Genomic DNA, 13,680 nt, shown 5'->3' on the forward strand with positions numbered 1-13,680 from the left:
AGGCTCGTCACTCCGTTGACGCCAGAGAACGATTCTGCAGTGCCCGCTTGTGGATGTCGGCTCTCAGTAGGAGGATTCCTGGAAGAGACGGATCGCTCATAAGCCGGTAGATGCAAGGAGGCAAGAAGAACTAACCTGCGCGCGGGACGCTTGAGCAGGGTGCGCTATCGGTAGTACGCAGTGACGATTGAATCAGAAAAGAAATACGAAGGGCGTAAAGGTCGAAGTGCTGTAAGAAAAATGATGTGAGGATTGCGCTCGTGAAGTGAGAGGCGGGGAATCCTGATTCTGCTCAGCGTAAACGTATGACTTATGAACGGAAGATCAGGCGCCTATTCTGTGGCACAACAGTGTTTGTGGTAGCGTCACATCGACGAGACAAAAGGATACAGGCCAAGGCGGCATACGAACAGAACGAATTGGTGTCCCCTGACGTCATGGAGATATATTGACAAAGCGCGTGACTAATGAGATGGCGATAAGGCGTAGTGCTTGAGCGTGGCATGATGAGACGGGACAGATGAGAGCAACGTGTCGCTTTCAACATTCAGCAGGGCGCATTTCGGCATATCGAAAAGAATCGAGCAAGCTTCGTACGTGTTACAAGGTAAATTGGTGATTCGTAGCAAGCAAAAGCGTGTTGGGCATCCTCTTCTCGTGAATGGGGTGAGAGTACGTGACCACCGAGGACGGGTGACCTTCAATGGCTGCAGTGCAAATATGTCGAAGCAAAATCAGCGGCAGAGTTCGATGAAACAAGGGTCTCACTGACGTTCATGTCCTAACCTCTGATACTCCTAAGATACTCAGCATGACTCATAGTGAGTCCAAAAAGGACAATGCTCCATGATTCCAAGGCAGATTAAATAGGAAGGTGAGCGCGGTTTAGCAAAAGACGACACGCGTGGAACAGCCCTAAGAGAGCAGCCTGTGAACGTTCGTCGACCCTTTAAATGTGTTTGAAGCTCATGATGTCGTACACAGAAAGTCGTATTCCGTGCATGTCAAAAATACAGGAGCCGAGTTTAATCCGACTCTACATGAGAGACGGGAGGCCTATGAAAGTGTTATATTAGAAGAGATAGATACAGCCAGTACCGGAGAGTTGTTGACGCCCATGACGTAGCGTCTCTGCGTCACAGCTCGTGACGCCGACGGGAAGTCACGCTCACTCACAATCGACTGGAGCTTGCGATCTCGATATTAACAACAACCCTCTTGAGATGTGCTATCTGTCCCGATTCCACTGGCGAATATCTTATGTGTATACTCCAATCTGGACACACTGATCGTCGCCGATACACGCAAAGAATGATAACAGAAACTACCAAAATGCAAGGTTCGATAGGGATTACAGCGATCAGGATGGTATGTAGCAATATGGCGACACATGAGTAACACTGGCATCGTGTGGTAAGTCTTAATGCACTACGAACTGCAGATCATTGAGACAAACGAATGAAGCGGCGCATCAGACAGCAAACATGTGCGTGGTATTTCCCCGCTTCGTCGCCATCTACCCGCTGCCTCGGAGTAATATAGCCGTCAATGTCAGTTAGGAATCCCAGCACGTATACCAGGTTCTCCATGCTCATACCAAGCTCTGCAGCCCGCCAGTGAATTGCAGCATCATTGACTTCGTCGATCTGTGTGCTCGCTTCACCGCCATCGCCAGTAGAGTCCTGTGAGCCATTGCAGCCTGTCTCTTTAACATGTCGGTCTCTTGCATCCTTCCGCGCCCAGGTCTTTCCGCGGCAGTCACATACGAATTGCTTGATGTCAAGACAGCCCAGCAGATGCCGATGAAATTCGTGGTAGCGATCAAAGCTCTGATGTCCACATTCCTTCCGAGGGCAAAAGAATCCCTTCTTCTGTGCAGGCGCAGAAGACGCTGTCTTTTGCTTCTTATCCTTCACATTGCAGACGTTGATGTCGTTGCAGTCAGCGCTGAAACTCTTTCGCTTCGACCTATGGCTGAGTTGCGATGGGCGCTTTACCCCTCGAGTTGCAGTTGAAGGGCCAGCGTAGCCCTCCTTTATACCGTCGTCCATTGCACTCCAAGTCTCCTCCTCCGCAGCGGTGATCCGTGAAGAAGGCTCTTGGGTCTCTAAAGTGCCCTGCGACGTCTGGTGCGAGGACTGCCGACACCCACCACCCCTTTGTCCGGCTGTCGACCTCAGAGGGAGGTGCTGCTGATGTCTTTCGCTTGCCGACTGTGATGCTCGGCCGCGAGACCGAGTCGCGTATGCTTCTGCATCGGGCACAGCATGTGCGCGTTTTGTTCGCCTTCTGGTGAGCCCATCTGCATACTCATCATTACTGTCGGAGCCGCTGTCAGTATCGTCATCTGCGCCCATGTCGATGGGGGTATTGTCGTATCTCATGTGTGTCTTGTTCTTGCCCATTGTACGTGGGCCAGGGATGGCCACGCGAGATACACAAGCTGTCCTGTCCTGTATGCCTTGTGACTTTCTCACACCGCCACTCATCGCGGCCTTTGTCGGCGCCTTGAGTTTGCGCCCCTTAGTGCGGCCGGGTTGGGATCCGACCCATGACCCGACAGATGGATCCGCGAGCGTGAGTGCAGGGTCCACTGCAGGAAGTTCCTTTGGGATCACGCCCAACGGCTGAGTGGCACCTTTAGCTAATCATCATTGAAATTAGGCGACTTGTCGAACGTACGTCAGGATTTTGCGCTAGCAAGCGCTCTTGTACGTCCTCATCGAAGATACCTTCGTACCCAGCATACTGGGTGTACCGTCTATTCTCGACGCTAGCATTTTGGTTGGAGGTGTCTCGACCGCCATCGCACTTACAATCACCGACGAGGTGGCGGAGACGGTGCTCCGTTCGTCGATACTGCTCGACGATGGCAGTCGTCTTGTCGCACCAGACGACAAGTACCTGTTCATCGCGCTGTCCCCCATCGTGAGCATTCTGACTGTTGATATTATGGTCTGTGCTTACCACCAGCGCGCCATCATACAAGTATGCATTGTCCAAGGCATCAATGCATGGGACAATGGGTATCTGGGAGCCGGAGATATCTACACCGTTCTCCACATTGCTACAAAGAAAGGGTGAGCTCGAGTGCAGTGCTCTAGCTCTCAATGAGAACACTTACAAACAGCGAAGGGTGTCCTCGACAGCCTTCGTCCTAGCCTTCACTGCGACTTCGCATCCAAGTCGTGAAGCCGCGGCAGCAAAAGGCAGGTCGCTGCTATCCGATGTGAGGACGAGCTGATCCGTGTATAGGCATACAGATGTATAACGCTCGTCACCCGAGATGTCCTGAATGGACATCTCGAGTAGCTCAAGGATGGTGATCTGGTTCTCAATGGTGTCCATGATGACTGATAGGAGTGAAGGGGATAGATGGAATATGGGGGAGGTCAAATCGCGTCTGTGGCTGAGGTCGTTTATGGGTCCTTTATTATGGGCGTCTTCCCCACTTTGGAAGCCCGCACGGTTCAGCCTCGTTGCAACACATCGGACTCGAAACTCAGGTGGTGGGCGAGCTACCTGGCGCCTTGGTCCGCAGGCAGGTAGCGGTGTACTTATCAGCATGTTTCAAAGCAGTTCTAATTATAAGGGCTATCCCGATTCGTACAATAATGCAATCAGTTCCAAAGTCTCCCCTGCATGCGTTATGCACAAACGAATGGCAAGCATTTTCCGCTTTTTCCACTTTGATGTAAGCCTTACACCCAGCCGCTTGAATCGAGCCACCCAATGCTCTGGACAGAGCCCAATGAAATCCCCGACGACAGGTTTAGTGTGATCTAACAGTTCGTTCTTCGACGCGCGTATTCTCAAGTTTGCCACATACTGAGCACTTCTTTCAGGCCAACATCTCAGCCAATAATGATGCCAAAACAGGATCACAAGTTGAAGAGCGGGCCTGTATGGACTACCCGTCGGAGGTTAGGCAATTTGACCATCCACCCGCTAACACAATGCTACAGGGGCGTCATATGCATGATCCGTGAAGAGAACTCCAGTTCTGGCACCCTGCCACACGCGACGGTATGTGCTGGTTATTTGGTCCTGTGCTCTAAGCTTGAATTGCTGAGCGCTAGCCCAGACGTGGCCAGCGAAGTCACGTTACCCCAACGGTCTGTTATAACTCGCCTCAACCAGCCACAACGGTCTCTTACCTTTTTCCGCATCCATCATCTGCCTTTGTGAACGCCACTCTCCTTGGCAGACACAATCCACCCGATACCATCTCTTTGTGCAACAAAGAACACATACTATTATCCACAATGTCCACCACTCGTAGCGAACGCCACTCAGTAGCCAACGATTCTTCTGCCTTCCCCGTGGTGGCATTTGAATCCCAGCGCGCGGCAGACGATGTATCCCAATCCACCACCCGCGCTGTCCCTGCCTACGCTGCGGTGGGCAGCCCCGATTATGCGTACTTTGAGTGGGACGCGTCCCAACCGGTCCTATCACCAGCCATCTCCGCCAGCCCACCAGCAGCTGTCATATCCGCTAGCACACCCTCCCCCATCACATTTTCTACCAGCACATCAAGCACCTTGAGGCCGGCCAAGCGTCCTCGCACAGACGACGACGCGCCGCGAGGCTCGCTGAAAGTGCCGCGGCTGGCTCAGGAAGGGGGATCATCCTCTCCTGAAACTGCCACAACCGAGATCCCGCCTAAGCGCAAGCGTGTGCGCAAAAGCGACAAGGGACTCGATCATATTCCGCGGCCATTAAATTGCTTTATACTTTTCAAAAACGATTACATTCGGCGGCAGCGCGAGTCCGGCTACGAAGTGATGTCGAAGAACATCCTGAAGGAGATTGGTGAGTCAAGTGTATCGTTGTATGTATGGCATGTGTCTGAGCTATCATTTCGTCGTCGCCGTTCAGGCGCGATATGGCGCTCGCTTCCCCATGATCAGTCTCAGTACTGGAAGGAAAAGGCTAAGGGCGTCAAGGCAAAGCACGAAATAGTCAACCCGGGCTATACATACAAGCCCGTACACAAAAAGAAGATGGGAAGGCCTCCAAAGGGCGAACCTCGGATGAGCGACAATGCTGGAGAGCTGGAAGGAGAGAAGGGGAAAGAGAACGACCTGCGGCCGGAAGAAGACAAAGTGGACAAGCCAGCGGATACATTGACTAAGAACGAGGATGGTCGCGCTGTAGAAACTATGCGAGCGGTGGCGGTTCGTCAGGGTGATAGTCTGTGGCGTTTACAGGCTCAAGCTCACCTTCCGCTCCATGTGTTGCCCCTTCCACAAAGCGCCCTCACAGTGCAGTATGCTGAGACAACCAGTGGATGGCCTAATGCGACGCAAGCAGTGCTGCAGTCTCAGTCGCAGTTCACATCGGCGGTGACGTCATTCCAGCAGGCGGGACCGTCCTGTCTCTCCAGCCCTCATGCATGGCAGCCGGCCCATCTAAACCCAATGCACTCCCAGAACATGAATGCGGCAGCGTATAATGGCGTTGTCTGGCCTGATGTCGCATATTCCGCGACATATCATTTGGTGCGTCCATCCATCCATACCTTATCTCGCTCTTACGACTGACAATACTCGTGTGCCAGGGCGACATATATGCGCAACATGGTGCCCCATCACTAATGAATGGCTTTCGGGCCGTGGCGCCAGTTCCAATCCACAACGCCACACCGCGTCTTGCCTACCTGCCATCCCAACCATACGCATACCCAGGGAGCATTTCTGCACTCCATCAGTATCCAGTAACTGTACAATCAGCACCTCCGTATGTGATGCAGACGCCCGGCGGCTATTACGACCCGAGCTCGTCCTGCGTTGTGGACCGCGCGTTCTCCCAGTCCGCTCCTCCGAAACCGAACGCACAAGGACCCTCGGAAGAGGATGTGGCACAGATGCTCGCCGTGCTTGAGGAGCAAGAATTGCTTGTCTCACAACATAGGGATTCTCCCGACTTGGAGACACCGCTGACGTTCCCGGCACCGGTCCACGACCGCCTCATGGCACCCGAAGAGCTGCCGCAGAGTGCAGGCCGGTTTTCTGACATGCTTCGAGACATTGATCGATGGTCAGACTCCCAATAGCTGCAATGGTCTGCATCTCGACTCTGGAGTATTTCTACTGTATTGGGGCATAATTTATCCGTATTTACTGTCTGTATCGTGCTTTGCTCGTCTTGTGTATCGCGCTCGTGTACCAGATTCCTGCCCGCGTCTGATTGCTCTGTCTGTTTGTCGCAAGCTATCGCAGTTTCATTGCTGTACCTAACCTGACCCTAAGACAAGAGGATCTCGATCGTAGATCGTGCCACGTCCCGGCGCCTAAGTGGCTCATCCTATCTTTTTATTTATTTTAAATTCCTCGGGTTTAGACTCCATACGGCGTAGGTACATGCAGAGTGAGATCGAGCCATCAGCGGCACCTAATAGTGGGCTCCACGCCCGAGTTCGGACCGGCACGGTGAAGTGCAGATCACACGGTGTCGTCGGTCGCCCTACAGGTTTCGGGCCGACAAAGAGCCCCCCGCCAATGGCGCAGGGGACCGTCCTCGCGCAGCGAACGCCGCGTCGGTGGTCCGACAACGAGGCAAATGAACAGAACGGGGGGCGGGCAGGCGGCGCTCCCTCCGAACTTCAGGCATCATGCCGGACGAGCGGCGCCCGGAGGGGGGGTAGTGGACAGCGGGGCATCAAGAGCCAGAGCGCGCTCCTCCCACAAGATGAGTAGATTCTCCGCGCAAGTTTCCACGTCGCACCACTCAGTGAAATCTGCGAAGTCCGCGCTCAGGGACGACGTGAGTGCCGGCGCCTTACGGCGTGTCCGGGGCTCATCCTATCGAGCAAGAATCAAAGCGACTCTACGTGTTACGTGGCGATTGAAATGTTTCATTAACCCACTATACGGTTCCTCGAGAGACAATCAGTGTTAATATGTGGTGAAGAAAATGCTCGACTGCGATCACCCTGAGTCAACTACATCACCATCGCAACGGCTGCACAAAAGGCTCAGGAGCACCGTTCAGCTTGCAACCAGCAGAGAAAGGGACATTATATGTCAGGTATGCATTCACATACCCCCCCTTTATACTAGGTTTTGCATTCGTTTCACCGTAGCATTAGTTCAGTGACCGATGGGATCAAAACCACGCGACGTTGGGGCTATCCGATACCGGTCCCGACACTGGCTCCATCTTCAATCAACGCTTATTTGAACACGCTGTATTGGTACGAGCTAAGTATTCCTTCCTATTTGAAACACGCTTAGATCTGTGTAGATTTTCTTCGCTGTTAGCATAAATGCTTGCTACTCATTCGACAGTCTCAACATACTGTGCCCCTGACCCTCGGCGTATGACCCGAGGAATCCGCAAGACATCTGACTTTGAAGGGACGGTGGGTACGGTACGTGATCGCTAGACAACATCATCGCCACGAGTCTCCTCTGCTTTATCCTGAAAACAATACTCCACACTTATCGTCATCTCTGTGCTGCTGCTGTTCAAGGTGATTAGCGGAACTACTCTCGAGAAGCCATTTGCTTACCCCTCGGAGATGATCCGAGAAACTGCCTGCTCAATCTTTGCTTCGCTGTAGGCCCATGTTAAGCGCGGCCAGTGATCTTAGCACCAGTCTGCTTTTGACCTTGTCAGATATTGTACTCCACGTGCGGGTGTGCACGAAAACGCCACCAGATTGTCTGCTAGCGAGCGGAGATGTGGCTCTACGAGCGCAGGCAGGTAAGGTGAGTAGTTCGATCACTGGGCGATGCTAGCGTATTCCGACTCGTCCTTGTCAAAATATATGAACCTCCACGGTTATCGTGTACAGTTCTCGCCATGCTTAGTCTTCTTCTGCATGACCTTGGCGAGTGGAAGATTTTCACAACACTTGCACCTAATGAAGCGCGCAGGTTCGCTCACGCTCTCCAGGTTTTTGTTTCAGCTAAAGACCCTTCGGTATTTGGAACGCATCCGAGAATACGTTTACGCAATGTGGAATCTATGGCTTGTAGGACACGTCTTATGCATCGTAATCGCGCACGACAATGCAGACATATCATGGATGCGATTATTGCCGACAAATTTATCAATGCGTCCCTCAAGTCATACCGTCGTGTGGAGGAGACAATGAAGTGCACTGCACGAGCCAAATGGGAGCTTATATAAGCACTCACCAGCATTCAACTCGATTGACTTCTCAATTGTGCTCGTGAGATATGGGCGCCATGTGTTGCTATCTTGGTAATTGCTCTGTCCTTGCCGAGTCAAGGTGCGCTTTCCATACAGCCATGGAATTATTCCGCTGTCCTATAAGAACTACATAATTCGTGTATGTTTCATGTCCAATTCTATCCCTTGTTGCTACTCTTCCATGGTGCGGTGCCATGGTTTTCTTCCGTCCGAAACGGCGAATGCTGTTCATTTTTCCACGCGTGTACTCTCACGTTTGCTACATACTGAACACTTCTTGCAGACCGACATCTCAGCTAATAATGACGCCAAATCAGGATCAGTCAAACATGCACAAGTTGGAGAGCGAGCCAGTATGGACTACACGCCGGAGGCTGGACAATTTGACCGTCCGCTCGCTGACTCGGTGCTACATGGGCTCCATCTGCATAATCCATGAAGAAAACTCGAGTTATGGCACCCTGCCGCACACGACGGTACGTGCTGGTTGTTTGATCCTGTATTCCAAGCTTAATTTGCTGAGCGCTATCCCAGACGTGGCCAGCGAAGTCACGTTACCCCAACGGTCTGTTACAACTCGCCTCAACCAGCCACAACGGTCTCTCACCTTTTTCCGCATCCATCATCTGCCTTTGTGACCGCCACCTTACACCGCAGGTACAATCCACCCGATACCACCTTTACTCACAACAAAGAAAGCATATCATTATCCACAATGACCACCTCTCGCGACGAACGCCACTCGATGTCTTACGGTTCTTTTGCATTCCCTGTTGTGGCATTTGAGGACCAGCACGCAGCGGATGTCTCACAACACACCACCCGCGTCATTCCTTCCTACGCTGCGGTGGGCAGCCCGGACTACGCGTACTTCGAGTGGAATGCATCCCAATCGATCCCTTCCCCAACCATCTCTGCAAGCCCTCCCTTCTTCGTCATCTCCGCTAGCCCGCCCTCCTCCGTTCCATCCTCCACCATCCCACCCAGCACCTTGAGGCCAGCCAAGCGTGCTCGCCTGGACGATGATGTGCTGCAAGGCTTGCCGAAAGTGCCGCGGCTGGATAAGGAGGCGGGCCCATCCTCTCCTGACGCCACTGCTTCTGAGATCCAATCAAAGCGAAAGCGGGTGCGCAAAATCAACAAGGGCCCTGATCACATCCCGCGGCCATCAAATTGTTTTATATCATTCAAGAACGATTATATGCGGCGGCTGCGCGAATCCGGACACGAAGTGATGTCGAAAGGCATAGCGAAGGAGATTGGTGAGTCAATCCTATCGCTGTATGTATGGCATGTGTCTGAGCTATCAATGTCATCTTAGGTGCTATATGGCGCGCGCTTCCCCCTTATGAGTCCCAGTACTGGAAAGATCAGGCCGAGGGCGTCAAGGGCCAGCACAAAAACGTATACCCGGGCTATACATACAAGCCCATACACAAGAAGAAGACGGAGAGGCCTCAAAAGGGCGGGCCTTTGATACAAAACGGTGCTACAGAGCTGAAGGGACAGGAGGGGAAGGAGAACGACCCGCGGCCGGAGGAAGACAAAGTGGCTAAGCGAACGGATACTTTGACTGAGAGCGAAGACAGTCGCACTGTAGGAAATATGCGAGCGGTAGCAGATCACCAGCATGATAGTTCACCAGCTCTACAGGCCCAATCCCATCCTCCTCTCCATGCGTTGCCTCTTCCACAAGGTGCCGTCACAGCACAATATGCTGAGACAAGCAGTAGATGGTCTCATGCGACACAAGCAGTGTTACAGTCCCTGCCGCAGGTCGCATCGGTGGTCCCGTCGCTCCAACAGGCGAGACCGTCTCGTCTCGCGACGCCTCATTCATGGCAGCTGGCCCGTCCAAACCCAATGTACCCCCAGAACATGAGTGCGGCAGCGTATAATGGCTTTGTCCAGCCTCATATCGCATATCCCGCGACATATTATTTGGTGCGTCCTTTCATCCATAATTTATCCCGCTCCTACGACTGACAATGCTTGTGTTCCAGGATCGCGATCATGCGCAACATGGGGTCCCACCACAAATGAATGGCTTTCAAGTCATGGCACCAGTGCCAATCCACGACGCCACACAGTGCCCTGTCTACCTGCCATCCCAATCATCCTTATATGCAGGGAGCGTTGCCGCCCTCCATCAGCATCCAGCGACTGTACAATCCGCACCTCCATATGTGATGCAGACGCCCGGCAGCTTTTACGACCTGAGCTCGCCCTACACTGGGAACCGCGCGTTCTCCAAGTCTGCACCTCCGAACCCCACTGCACACGGTCCCTCGGAGGAGGACGTCGCATGGATGCTCGCAGTGCTTGAGGCGCAGGAATCACATATCTCACCACATAGGGATTCGTCTGACTTGGGGACATTGCTGACGTTCCCGGTGCCGGTCCAAAACCGCCTCACGGCCCCCGAAGAACTGCCGCAGAGTGTAGGCCGGCTCTCTGACATGCTTCGGGACATTGATCGATGGTCAGACTCCCAATAGCTGCAGTAGTCTGCATCTCGACTCTGGAGCATTGCAACTGTATTGGGGCATATTTTATTTGTATTTATCGTGCTTTGCTCGTCTTGTGTATTGCGTTCGTGTACCATATACCAGTTCGTGTCTGATCGCTCTGTCTGTTTGTCGATAGCTATCGTAGTTCTCCTGCTGTGATACCTCGCTATAGTAATCATCTCTCTGTCCACGTCTGACAAGACGCCTCAATGGTCTGTGTCGCTTAGTTGTCGAAAAACGTATAACAATGCCAAAGTGGCAAGGCACAGTGTGTTAGTGGCAGGCCATCGATATCATAGGTCGAAGTACGACCACAATGAAAACGTGCCTGTTTAAAGGAGGGGAATTTGCAATGTACATCATGGTGACAATATTGTTTCATGAGAGCTCGATGATGGAGCAGCTAGGACGACGCATACACTTATCACATTCTTTCACCTAAGCTCAAGAAAAGGACGAAAATTCACTAGCTGCTATGCTAGTTTATGAATTGCTGCTCTGTTGTTTACATCTATATGGGGACGTAAACGTTTTAGGAGCGTATCACCTCAACGTATAGAACATCGGGATAACGCGCTTTAGTCAAGTACTGGGCTATTTTCACCCTTTTCAACGTTCTTGGTGAGACCGATGTCTTTGGTGCAGTTTGAGAACAGAAGGAGAATAGAAGCTGACCAATTCCGTCTTCCCTGAACAATTGGTGGCATCTTCAAAGCATGACTGAGGGTAACTATGAACGGTCAGAACCAACTTTTCATACAGCGGGTAAGCTCGTCGACGGCACACAGGTATTCCTGTCAAGCTTTATCTTGAGAGAATATGAGTTAGAAGGACCACGGCACAGAGGGCATAGTGGCACCATGAGCGAGCGAGCTGTAAGATTTCGGTGTCGTGAGCTTCACAGAAAAAGGGTATATTTGACGAGACAGTGATATAATGTACCTAAAAACAAGGCAATGTACAGAGAATGTACGGAGTCACAGATATATATTGGCAGCATATTAGGAGAGATGTGGGGATGAATTGCAACGTATGGCCCCATTAAACGGAGCAGGGTATTTGAAGGAGAATTCGCTATTACTCTTCCTGAGACGTAGCAAATTTACTGAATGCAGCTAGGGTGAGCACGAGTTACTCAGTGGACCTAATTGAATGGTTCGCGGGTCAGTACTTGTATACAGTGAGGCAAGATGTGCATCGCTGACTACGAAGTGGACAAACCTATGCGAAGGTCAGATTGGATGGGGCATTCGCGCCATTGGAATCAAGAATGCGTAATCCAGCCATGACCGCAAGTCGAGGATAAGAAAGAAACATTCTCTACACATCTCAGCAGTGTCTTATTCATAGGGTTGAAATAGGATCGGTCACGAAACTCGCCGGCGACTGCCGATTCCCACGTGGGCGTCTATCGCGTGCCCAAAGGCTGTCCAACGTCGCTCAGGCTAACGCAGTCACCAGCACGACCTACCAGATACGGCGCAGAACATGGCCATGCTTTCTTTCTTGCGAACTGCTAGCTACCCAGTCAGGTACAGGTGCATCCTTTCCGAGGATGAGGTCAATGTCTGTGGTCGCATACAAGGCGTAGGGCGCGTGGTTTGAGGGCGGAATGGCAATAGTCATACAGCTTGACACTAGATCGTTACTGCGAAAGGTGCAGTAATCGGTCTTTCAATAACACAAGACGCAATCCCTTACAGCAAAACCAATATTGATAGACCTCCCTCACAAAAAGTACAGATAGGTGGCATGGAGCATTATGGCACTCGGCATCTCGGGGTGACGGGCACTCATTCCTCAGAGATTTTTTTGCGGAACTCATATAAAGTAATTTATACCAATGCCTCAATATTCGTCTGTTTGTTGAGGTCTACTGTCGCGACTTGAGGTCAAGCAACAGGGGAATATCTGAAGGCGGGGGGCGTTCAACTGGTTCTCACCAAAGCGATGGTGAGCGAGGCTCAAACCTAAGGCTAGGGACAAGATAATATATTAGTGAGTGAAGTAAGAAAGGATACAAAGGAGGGCTTACTGACCTAGGGACAAGAGGTCGAAACTGAGGTCCCTAGGGCAGCAGAGGCCGGCTTATATACATGAGGAGATAAGGGCAGGCTGTGCACGCTGGTCCGTGCGCAGCTGGTCCGTGTGCAGCATGCTGATGCGGCCCCGGGGGTGTCGCGACTTAGGGTCGAGCGACAGGGGAAACACAGACTTGGAAGGATGCTGGGGGCGTTTGACTGGGTCTTACCGAAGCGATGGTGAGCAAGGCTCAAACCTAAGGCTAGGGACAAGAAATGTATTAGTTAGTAAAGGGTAAGTAAGGATACATGGGAGCTTACTGACCTAGGGACAAGAGGTCAAAACTGAGGTCCCTAGGGCAGCAGAGGCCGGCTTATATACATGGGGAGATTAGGGCAGGCTGTGCGCGTTGGTCCGTGCGTGCTGGTCCGTGCACAGCATGCCGACGCGGCCTCGGGGGCCGGTGAGTCAGAGCGGCTGTGTCAGCGGAGCCCGAGCTGTGCCGCGCACTGCCGCCCCATCTAATCTTATCGTACAGTAGATAACGACGTGTCCGTATCAGGCAGGTAGTACAGAGGTCGCGGGTTCGAGCCCGCGAAAAGGAAAAATTAAAAAAATGGCTAGACGCCGTGCCAACTCGTGACATTACCCCCCCCTCAACGGCGCATGACCTCATGCGAGGCGCCCTTGCCCATCTCCCACCCGGAGCGGCAACGTGCTTCAGTCAATGGCGAAGGCATCGGGTGGAAGTTGAGACCACCAAATGTAGCAGCATTGAGGCGGCGAGGGGCGTTCGGGTTCTTCCGATGGAAGTCGGCTATGAGGGCCGGCGCATTAGCAACATTGCGCGCCGGTTCCCATGACGTATGCGAGTCGTCATAACCCTTCCACTTGACGAGGTACTGCAGCTGATGCCGGAAGATCCTCGAATCTTTGATCCGCTCAACCTCATATTCCTCGTCGCCCTCAACCTCGATTGGCAGGC

General features: G+C 52.4%; 3 protein-coding genes across 3 annotated transcripts; 2 read left to right on the forward strand and 1 right to left on the reverse strand.

Annotated features, from left to right (window-relative positions):
- Positions 1-1,442: 1,442 nt before the first annotated feature.
- On the reverse strand, positions 1,443-3,348 carry POSPLADRAFT_1050334 (hypothetical protein; the record flags this gene model as incomplete). Its single annotated transcript, XM_024479962.1, has 3 exons — positions 1,443-2,627; positions 2,683-3,067; positions 3,125-3,348. 3 exons carry the CDS (start codon positions 3,346-3,348, stop codon positions 1,443-1,445), a joined length of 1,794 nt encoding a protein of 597 aa, XP_024333679.1.
- Positions 3,349-4,265: 917 nt separating this feature from the next.
- On the forward strand, positions 4,266-6,701 carry POSPLADRAFT_1158413 (hypothetical protein; the record flags this gene model as incomplete). Its single annotated transcript, XM_024487318.1, has 4 exons — positions 4,266-4,815; positions 4,882-5,504; positions 5,756-6,042; positions 6,362-6,701. The coding sequence occupies 4 exons, from the start codon at positions 4,266-4,268 to the stop codon at positions 6,699-6,701; spliced, it is 1,800 nt and encodes a 599-aa protein (XP_024333680.1).
- A 1,497-nt stretch (positions 6,702-8,198) lies between these two features.
- POSPLADRAFT_1157851 (hypothetical protein) lies at positions 8,199-10,661 on the forward strand (the record flags this gene model as incomplete). The annotated part of the gene is made up of 6 exons (XM_024487245.1): positions 8,199-8,242; positions 8,447-8,639; positions 8,673-8,728; positions 8,821-9,425; positions 9,485-10,107; positions 10,167-10,661. 6 exons carry the CDS (start codon positions 8,199-8,201, stop codon positions 10,659-10,661), a joined length of 2,016 nt encoding a protein of 671 aa, XP_024333681.1.
- Between the last annotated feature and the right edge of the window lie 3,019 nt (positions 10,662-13,680).

Source organism: Postia placenta (genome assembly GCF_002117355.1).
Source record: "Postia placenta MAD-698-R-SB12 unplaced genomic scaffold POSPLAscaffold_20, whole genome shotgun sequence".
NCBI classification, from domain to species: Eukaryota; Fungi; Basidiomycota; class Agaricomycetes; order Polyporales; family Adustoporiaceae; genus Rhodonia; species Rhodonia placenta.